The 11,321-nt window shown below is 33.8% G+C and overlaps 1 protein-coding gene across 1 annotated transcript in view; it reads right to left on the bottom strand.

The window, feature by feature from the left end:
* Nucleotides 1–11,321, bottom strand: part of LOC138700374 (endothelin-converting enzyme homolog) — an 83,168-nt gene extending 71,847 nt beyond the window's left edge. Inside the window, exons 1-3 of the mRNA XM_069826961.1 lie at nucleotides 11,157–11,321; nucleotides 3,284–3,404; nucleotides 2,952–3,073 (exon numbers count right to left, since the gene is read on the bottom strand). Of these exons, the coding sequence (XP_069683062.1) occupies nucleotides 2,952–3,073; nucleotides 3,284–3,348 (187 nt within the window). The 5' untranslated portion in view covers nucleotides 3,349–3,404; nucleotides 11,157–11,321. The remainder of the gene's footprint in view (nucleotides 1–2,951; nucleotides 3,074–3,283; nucleotides 3,405–11,156) is intronic.

Genomic DNA, 11,321 nt, shown 5'->3' with positions numbered 1-11,321 from the left:
TCAAATCCATTTTAATATAATCTTTCCATCTACGTCTCGGCCTCCCCAAAGGTCTTTTCCCCTCCGGCCTCCCAACTAACACTCTATATGCATTTCTGGATTCGCCCATACGTGCTACATGTCCTGCCCATCTCAAACGTCTGGATTTTATGTTCCTAATTATGTCAGGTGAATTATACAATGTGTGCAGCTCTGCGTTGTGTAACTTTCTCCATTCTCCTGTAACTTCATCCCTCTTATCCCCAAATATTTTTCTAAGAACCTTATTCTCAAACACCCTTAATCTCTGGTCCTCCCTCAAAGTGAGAGTCCAAGTTTCACAACCATACAGAACAACCGGTAATATAACTGTTTTATAAATTCTAAAATAATAATAATAATAATAATAATAATAATAATAATAATAATAATAATAATAATAATAATAATAATACGTATTATGTGTCTTTCTCGTGTTAAATTTTACATTACCTCGTTAACATGTTTCAGCCTGTTATCGGCCATCTTCAGGATATAATGTAAAAGTTGTGTAATGAATAATAATAATAATAATAATAATAATAATAATAATAATAATAATTATTATTATTATTATTATTATTATTATTATTTATTTATTTATTTATTTATTTATTTAGAATATTAACGTGCAAAACAACAGCACAAGGCCAATTAAAGTTTAGCACGATACAAAACAGAACAAAACAAAAAATGATGATGAGAATGAAAGATAGAAAATGGCATTGAGATGAAATACAAACAATATAATAGTCTACATCAATCATAGATCAAATAAAATTTATAAAATTATAAAATTAGTACAATAAGATAATTGAAATAATGGAATAGTCTACATTAATCAATTGACCAAATGCAAGAAAAAAAATGGACAAATAATTATTAAAATTAGATCAGTGAGTTAAAACTCAAAGATATACTACACATTAAATGGATCCAAGTTGAATCCATGCAAATTAGCATATTTAATGCATCTGCAGACCGGAGAGAGAGATTTAGGATTCTTATTATAAAACAATTTATGAAATCTTAAACCATTAGCAGGAATACGAAGACTGATATTGCTTATGAAAGATTCACAATCAATATCACCCTTAATGACTTTACAAAAAAATAAATAACCAAGATCCTGACGTCTGGTGAACAAACTACCGCAATTGAAATATTTGCATTTAATCTCATAGTTATAATCGGAATTTTGTAAAAATCTATAAGTACACAAGGAAATAAATTTTCTTTGAATATTCTCCAATTTAGCCGTCAGTGGAAGTAATGGAGTTCCATACAACAGATGCATATTCAAGCTTGGATCTAACCAACGTATAGTATAAAATTAATAAACACATAGGAATGGAAAAAGAATAAGTTATAGACCTAATTAGACCAAGCATTCTTAACGAATGGGTATAAATATATTGCACATGATCATGAAAATAATAATAATAATAATAATAATAATAATAATAATAATAATAATAATAATAATAATAATAATAATACTTACTTACAAATGGCTTTTAAGGAACCCGAAGGTTCATTGCCGCCCTCACATAAGCCCGCCAGCGGTCCCTATCCTGTGCAAGATTAATCCAGTCTCTATCATCATACCCCACCTCCCTCAAATCCATTTTAATATTATCCTCCCATCTACGTCTCGGCCTCCCTAAAGGTCTTTTTCCCTCCAGTCTCCCAACTAACACTCTATATGCATTTCTGGATTCGCCCATACGTGCTACATGCCCTGCCCATCTCAAACGTCTGGATTTAATGTTCCTAATTATGTTAGGTGAAGAATACAATGCGTGCAGTTCTGTGTTGTGTAACTTTCTCCATTCTCCTGTAACTTCATCCCGCTTAGCCCCAAATATTTTCCTAAGCACCTTATTCTCAAACAACCTGAACCTATGTTCCTCTCTCAGAGTGAGAGTCCAAGTTTCACAACCATACAGAACAACCGGTAATATAACTGTTTTATAAATTCTAACTTTCAGATTTTTGGACAGCAGACTGGATGATAAGAGCTTCTCAACCGAATAATAACACGCATTTCCCATATTTATTCTGCGTTTAATTTCCTCCCGAGTGTCATTTATATTTGTTACTGTTGCTCCAAGATATTTGAATATTTCCACCTCTTCGAAGGATAAATCTCCAATTTTTATATTTCCATTTCGTACAATATTCTGGTCACGAGACATAATCATATACTTTGTCTTTTCGGGATTTACTTCCAAACCGATTGCTCTACTTGCTTCAAGTAAAATTTCCGTGTTTTCCCTAATCGTTTGTGTATTTTCTCCTAACATATTCACGTCATCCGCATAGACAAGAAGCTGATGTAATCCGTTCAATTCCAAACCCTGCCTGTTATCCTGAACTCTCCTAATGGCATATTCTAGCGCGAAGTTAAAAAGTAAAGGTGATAGTGCATCTCCCTGCTTTAGCCCGCAGTGAATTGGAAAAGCATCAGATAGAAACTGACCTATACCTAATAATAATAATAATAATAATAATAATAATAATAATAATAATAATAATAATAATTAGTTGGGAGGCCGGAGGGAAAAAGACCTTTGGGGAGGCCGAGACGTAGATGGAAGGATAATATTAAAATGGATTTGAGGGAGGTGGGATATAATGGTAGAGATTGGATTAATCTTGCTCAGGATAGGGACCAATGGCGGGCTTATGTGAGGGCGGCAATGAACCTCCGGGTTCCTTAAAAGCCAGTAAGTAAGTAAATAAGTAAATAAGCAATAATAATAATAATAATAATAATAATAATAATAATAATAATAATAACAACAACAGCTGTCAACTGAAACTTTTCACTTTTATATTCAACCTAAAATATAGTACAGTGTGTTTGAAAAGTTTTTCGATTAGCCTGTGTCATATACAAAAAAGAATATAGAAATTTTAATTGACTATACCTTTTGTCATCTTCCTATTGTTGACGGTCTGAATTATAAAAATAATAAGGAATATAAAACAGAAGACAGCCAATGCAGACACCCAAACAATAAGACGGTTTTCTAATCGTGTTCTCTTCCCCCTGTAAACAAAAACAAGAATAATTTAAATTCTGTGTATTTTGCTACCACTGTTCAGTGCATAGACATTCAATTTGTAAAAGAACAGTGTCGGTCAAAATAAAAGACCGAAAAGGTAATGTTTGTGTTATGAGTATTAGATTTATTCAATAATCTTTTAAATCTGTAGTGGAATTAGTTCATATGCAAATTAGTTAACATTTTCCCCTTACCTTGGGTTTTGTAACGATTTCGATACAAGACTCTGCTGGCTTACAGATCTGAAATTGTCGCCCATCTTGATTCCTCCTCAATTTCTTCTGTAAACTTCCTTTCAGTGTTCACCCTGTAAAACTGAACTTACAATAACGATATAAGTAAATTAATATCACACATATGCATGAGCATAACAACCATTTATGTGTATTTGTTAATAATACTAGTTGAACTTGGGTATAACTAAGGAGCGGATTCCTATGTAATTACATATTCTTTTGCGTGTGATAAAACACAATTAACAAAGTTAAAAATTCCGAACATGAAGTTTCAAGTTTAAAACCCGAATTTTATTTCACATAAAAATACATATTTTCACAAAAAAATTATGTAAATACATATTTTCAGGAAATCTATTATAAACACTTAAATCTTAAGAGTTTTTTTATTTAAATAATTTTTACAAGAAATTTTAAATATTTTAAAACTAAATCAATTATATCACTCAGAAGTACGTTATCTCTTTTAGGAATTCTTGGTTGCTTCGTGTTTCTAAGCGCTGTGTGGTGAATTCGTGATCCATTTTCGTAATAGTATCACCAAAAGTTCTGAGAACTGCTAGGCAGCATATCAGTGTTATTATTAGAGAATAAATTAACGTGGACAAGGAGGAGAGATCTTGCAACACATAATTAGGAATGTTTATTTTTGCTGAAGATGATTTCATTCCACGCTTTGTATGTGAAACACATATGAACATTATTTAATTTAAACAAATCTCTCGCCTCTCGCTCATGTATATCGAGTATATCTTGTTGTGATTCCCTGTTATCAGGCTTGGTCAATCGATATCCTTCAAGATATACTGAAAGAAGGTTGTTTAAAAAACGATTTGGTTTTCCTATTAGCAAATCTAAGCTTTTTGTGTGAAACCATAAAAAAAAACTCGAAACATCCAAAAACCTGTTGTCTGAAACAGGGAGGTGCGTGCCGTGGAAATTAAACTAGACTCGCTACCAGGTTCAGAAGCACAATTACTAAGGGACAAATTCCAGAATTTGTTTCGGAAAAACAGTGGATATAAAAAATGTGTAAAGTTGCTTTAAGTATTGGAGGGTGTGTCTGTAGGTGAAATTGACGGTGTATGTGTTTGTGAGACTCCCCTCTTTAAATATGCACGTCTGACGTCCTGTGATGTGGAAAGATCGTTTTCACAGTATAAGTCGTTGTTCAGAGATAATCGGCATGCATTTGTGATGGAGAATTTGGAGATGACCTTTGTTGTTCACTGCAATTCTCGGCCAACTACTAGCACTCAAGTGTGGTTGGTGAATACCTAGTAACATTTTTTTTTCAAGCTAAGCAAGGTATTTTTGTCATATTTAAAATAAATATTTTATTTTTACTTTTAGCAAATATTTTCGTACTTTTTAGCACATAAAAATGAATATATTTAAATTTTTTAGCACATAAAAATCCGCTCCCTAGTTATAACATCATTCAAGGGACCTGAAAAATTGTGTTATAAATGTGATGTTTAGAGGTAGTATTATGTTAACAGTCAGGGGAGTTGGGGATTGATGCAATTTTTTCCAGTATATAGGTCTACAGTATATACATAGTCATATTTTTTCTATCTAATTTACAATTATTTTAATTAAATTACAATAGGCTACATTCTAAAAAAAATTAAGAAAATTATTTATCACAAACTCGCACAGTGTGTGCAGTAACATGTTGTAGATACGGATCCAACTGCTTCAAATAGAAGTAGGCTACAATAATTCGTCATTTTCGTCTGCATTTTGCTTCTTGCTCAGTACATACTTTGTAAATTGTCTTCATAGTTCATAATTTAAAACACAATTTCACTATACAGTGTGTCATATTCTAAAGTTACTCCTTAAGACTGGTTGAGTGTAAGAGAAGGCCTTATAGCCTTAACTCTGCCAGCGAAAATAAAACTTTCTATTTCTATTCTATCGAATTTCTCATTTAGAGACAAAAAGTATGCATTACAATTAATATTTAAATGTGCCCCAAATATAAAATTCAGTGATTAACTTTATAACTTCTTTACTGCGTTTAATATGATAAAAATTATCTAAATTATAAAGTTTTAACGTGGTATTCGTCATTGTCCGAAGCCTTTTCTCAAACTGCACCGATTATCCTTTTTTTATACCACTCTTATAGTGATTGTGGCTAATGTGAAATAGGTTATTTCTTCACTTCTGTAACCTTTATTCTAAAGGGTGCGTCAGAAAGAACGGATGGATTTCAAACTATCGATACGCAACGAGGAGAGAGATATAGTGAGGGGGACCACGACTGTTGGGTCAGCCATAGAATGCAGTTTCAGTTGAGAACATGGTGTTGGTCTGGTGTACAACGTGCTTTCATCGTAGAGACATTTTTGAAAAATGAAGAGTCTGTGATCGCCACTCAGGACTCATTTCGACATCGGATGTCACGCTAGGATTCCAACTCGGAATACAATTTTGCGGTGGGAGGCTTCATTTCATATCACAGGTTCAACATTAAAGAAGAAATCACCTGGACGAAATTCTATTGCACTGAGATTGTCCGAGGCTACGGTAAGATCTCGCGCCCTGCGACTTCTTTCTTTGGGACCATTTGAAGGCGTAAGTTTGTAAACATCGATCACTACACTGGACGAACTGAAGACAGCGATTCGTGAAGAAATCGTGGTAATTGCACCAGCTATGACTGTGAAAGTGATGGCGAACATCAGAAAACGCCTCGATGCCTGTATTGAAAGCCAAGGACATCATATGGATAATGTTGTTTTACATAAATAAACTGCATGTATTGGTGAATATGTTGATAACAATAAATTTTTGATTTGATGAATCTTTACAATTTTCTTGCCATGTGAAATCCATCCATTCTTTCTGACGCACCCTGTAATTGCATTCTATCTCCTTGAGGTAAAAAAAATGACACTAGGGTTTTGTGTACAATGTTGAACCATTTAAGCAAAATAAACAAAAAGTTTCCTTTGTGTGTAGTTCTGCAGAAGAAACTATTGTCCACACCTGTGGAGTAACGGTCAGCGCGTCTGGCCGCGAAACCAGGTGACCCGGGTTCGATTCCCGGTCGGGGCAAGTTACCTGGTTGAGGTTTTTTCCGGGGTTTTCCCTCAACCCAATATGAGCAAATGCTGGGTAACTTTCGGTGTTTGACCCCGACTCATTTCCCCGGCATTATCACCTTCATCACATTCAGACGCTAAATAACCTTAGATGTTAATAAAGCGTCGTAAAATAACCTACTAAAAAAAAAAAGAAACTATTCTGTGAACCAACTTTGATGGTCCATATTAATAAAACATGTACTTTTACGATGTTTCTTTTTATTTGGTATTTAAAAAAAAAGTGAAATGACAATACTTAAAAAATGTTGAGTCATTGAAATGTTTATTGTTGTATTTGAGTATGTAATCTATGTTATTTACATTTTGTTGTAAGTACGTAGTTTTTACAATTGTTTATTGTTGTGCATAACTGGATCTGTTCCTATAATTTAATGTGTAATGTACATAATTTACAAAACCACAGTGATCAAAAAGTGAAAGAAATTAGTTACTTAGAAAATGTAATCAAATTAGTATGTATAAGTGTATAGCTAAATGTAAAGTAGATAATTTGTATAAACAAAAGCCGCCCAAAATAAGGGTTCGATAGATCGGCCTACTAATCAATTCATAAAGAATAATAAGTAAACAAAACAATTTTGTGACACTTGGAAAGAAAAAAAAAAAACATTAAGATAAGAAAACATAGGAAATCATTTACAGTAAAAATTTTGTTGGGTACAAATGATTACTAATTATAGCTAAGGATGATTTTAACACGTGAGATCCTATGGCATCAATCGTTGCATCAGAAATTTTATATTGTTTAAGTTGATTTAAAGTTTCTCGTGGGATCGTACCACGGGCACAGAACATGAGCCCAAAAACTGTCCAATGTGTGATGTGGTATTGTGCTCCAAGATGCTGACAACAAGGCTCATATATGACTTGTTTTTTCACGACACACCTCTTGTGGCTGTTGCTCATGCAATTACTTAGCTATTAAGTATTGTTTGTTTCGTATTCTGTTTCGCAAGTCATTAGATGAGATAAACGTATGTCTTCCACACGTGGAATTGATGCAGGGAATATTTTTCTAAAATGAATAAAATGACCTATTATTTGTAAAATGTTAACTACCTGACAAGTGTGCAAGGTTTGTGCTTAGAGCTTTATGTTTGTACAGGTTTATATTGAATAATAACTCTTAATAAAAAAAAAAAGCCTTGTGAGGTCCCGTTCTATCTCCTGGTTTCCTGTTGTGGTGGGGTTTGTTCATGATTGTGTTCAAAAGGGTGTGTGTTTTGAAATACAGTTGAGTGTTTAGGATGTGCTGTGGGTTTGTTTTTGTATGTTTGTACGAGTAAATTTCATATTGTTATAGAGTGCCGAGTTTCTGGTTTTTTTTTTTCTGTATGTTGAAGCAGTAATTAGGAGAGGGAGAGACCGATTTATTAGCGAAATGATATCTCCATATTTTTATTACATGTATTCGCGGGGATGTTCTGGCGACTTCGTTAGAATTAGCTTCCCACACAAATGTTTCGCATCTTTTCGTCACCTGTCAGCATCGGACAGATTTAGGGCCACCTTGGGCAGGGTTTTGCATAGACACCCTTTCAAGCGTAAAATCCTAAAGTCGGACTAGACCCGTGGGAAAGATACTGCCAAGCTTGGGTTTTCCAAAGAACGGGTATTCTTGAGAGATTTACAAACTAATTAGATGTTATGGGAAATCCAAAGTTTAAATTTAGAGATGACATATTTCGCGCCCAATAAGAAGAGATCGTGGTTCAGCTTATGAGGTCACTTTGGACCAATAGAGAATAGATTTTAGGCCGGTTAAGTGACGTAGTTTTTAACCAATAGGATAGTTAGTTTTAGCGTAGGGTAGGTTTTTATAAATAAGGGTGACGGGGAGCGGAAAGGAACACAACATCTCATCGTGTCGGCGGCCCTACATACAGGGCACAATCACTACTCCTTTTCGTGTCGACGGCCCTACATACAGGTCAGAATAACTACTTCGTTTCGTGTCGACAGGATAACTACTTTTCTTCGTGTAGACGGCGCGACATCCTTTTTTTGTGTCGGCGGCCCAACTTAATAGTCTTTCTTCCGGCGAAGACTCGATAGATAGAACTTTGTCATCGGCGAGACCACTCGTCAACGTTTAGGAGCTTCGATCATATTGTACTGGACAGAGTATTGAATTTATAGTATCGGACAGAGCTTATTCAGAGCCGCCATAGAGTCGATACAGAAGTGCGACCAACGATTGAATTATAAGTCAGCCGGAAATACATACTCTAGGGTTTACCAAGTGAATACGACAATAAACTTATAGTTTTGGAGTTTACACTGCCTTTTATATAAGTAGCCGGCTTGGTATTATTCCCGACATCATCCTACACCACAACCGTACCTCGGCTACCCTGAGCGAATCTCACGCAACACCGAGACGCACCCACCCTCAAATGGCGCCCAACGTGGGGCCACAATAACGACACCCACCCTCAATGTGTAGTACACAGTGAATAAGATGTTATGAGTTAATCAGTGATTATACAAGTGTTTACAGAGTGTATCCAACACTGAAGAAAAATAAAATTCAAGCTAATTAAATAGCATAATCTGTCTTCACCTGCATAAATCCAGAGAAACTGTCTAATTAATTATAGACGTTACAAACTAATGCCATTAAATTTTCAACTTTGGGTTTACAAACACATCCTACACATACAGGATCGCATCAAAGCTAAGATTCTTCTATTTTAGTCGTTATTAAAGACTCTGTATCCTGTATCAAATATGAACTCCTTTAGTGTAGATGTAATTGGTGATAATGAGATGAGACCGATTACCTGACTTTCAACTTACAGCTGGGGAAAAAACTCGGAAAAAGCTCAGCCAGGTAATCAGACCAAGCGAGAATCGAACCCACGTTAGAGCGCTGCTCCGTATCAGCAGACAAAGCTTTACCGCCTAAGCTACTTTGGTGGCTACTCAAAGCTAAGAAAATCGACTTAAAATGTATCGGTAAACGCAACTTTTTAAGACTCACTGTTGTTATTAAACTAATATCAGTAAATTTATGAAAAATGTTTGTACGAGTTGTTTTAATGTCAAGAGCATGTGAATAATTTATTATAATGAATTTTTCAAATGAATGAATCGATGAATGAATTAGTCAATAAATAAAAAATCAATGAATAAATAAACAGACAAATAAGTAAATAAACCAATCAATGAACCAATCAATAAACTAATCAATGACCAAATCAATGATATGAATGAACCAACCGATCAACCTATCAATGGACCAATCAATGACCAATCAATGAACCAATAAATAAATCAATCAATGAACCAATAAATGGATCAACCAATAAACCAATCAATGGACCAATAAATAAAGCAAGAAATAAATGAACCAATAAATAAACCAAGAAATAAACAAATAAATGAACCAATAAATGGAACAATCAATGAACCGACAAATGAACCAATCATTGGACCAATCAATGAACAAATCGTTGAACTAACCAATGACCAAATCAATGATATCAATGAACCAACCGATCAACCTATCAATGGACCAATCAATGAACCAATCAATGAACAATCAATGGACCAATCAATGAACCAATCAATGAACAAATTTATGAACTAATAAATGACCAAATCAATGATATCAATGAACCAACCGATCAACTTATCAATGGACCAATCAATGAACCAATGAATAAATCAATGACCAATGAATGAACCAATAAATGAATCAATCATTGAACCAATAAATGGATCAATCAATAAACCAATCAATGGACCAATAAATAAACAAATAAATGAACCAATAAATGGACCAATCAATGAACCGATAAAAAAACTGATCACTGGACCAATCAATTAACAAATCAATGAAAAAATAAATGAACCAATCAATGAACGAATCAATGAACCAATTCATCAATCTATAAATGAATCAATGAACCAATCAATGGACCAATCAGTGAACCAATAAATGAATCAATCAATAAACCAATCAATGGACCAATAAATAAACCAAGAAATAAACAAATAAACGAACCAATAAATGGACCAATCAATGAACCGATAAATGAACCAATCACTGGACCAATGAATGAACAAATCAATGGACCGATCATTGAACAAATCAATGAAAAATAAATGAACCAATCAATGAACGAATCAATAAACCAATCGATCAATCTACCAATGAACCAATCAATGAACAAATGAATGGACCAATCAATGAACAAACCAATAAATTAACTAATAAATGGACCATTCAATAAATCCATAAATAAACCAATGAATAAACCCATACATAAACCCATTGATAAGCTAATTAATAAACCGATAAATAAACCAATTAACAGAGATACAAACAGGTAAACAGATAAAGAGAAACAAATAAAGTAAATAATTAATTATTAACACAAAGAAACCCTGTGCCTGATAAGAGGGCTCCAGACAAAATCTGCTGGTCATTACTCGCAAATCTTGAGTCTCGGCGCTGAATAAACTCTGTAGTTTAAGGGTGTCATTAAATAAAGTACCACCAAAAAAGACAGTAGGGAATTAACTCATTCTACAGCTATATAATTCATCAAATATTTTTACTAGAGTTTCTAGGAGACAAACATCTGTTGCTTTGCAGAAAAATTAACATCGCTGACTGAAGCACTAGTGAAAAAAAAAAAAAAAGAAAATTGTTATAGAATTACAATAACATCACACACTTTCTAAATAAGAATCTCAAGACAAACCTGTGGATATATTCTGGATGTTGTTCTGGTAGTTAAACATAGTAGGTCACTTCTCGTGCAACATTTTCTTTATGAATGTGAATAAAGACTAATGAATTTTTTTGTAATAGAAAAGACTCCTAAATTAGGTTCTCTGATCTGGATATATGTACAGATGAATGAATT

The sequence above is a fragment of the Periplaneta americana genome, chromosome 5 (genome assembly GCF_040183065.1).
Source record: "Periplaneta americana isolate PAMFEO1 chromosome 5, P.americana_PAMFEO1_priV1, whole genome shotgun sequence".
In the NCBI taxonomy this organism is placed as follows: Eukaryota; Metazoa; Arthropoda; class Insecta; order Blattodea; family Blattidae; genus Periplaneta; species Periplaneta americana.
Note: the sequence above shows the minus strand (reverse complement) of the source record. Positions and strands in the feature narration are given on the sequence as shown.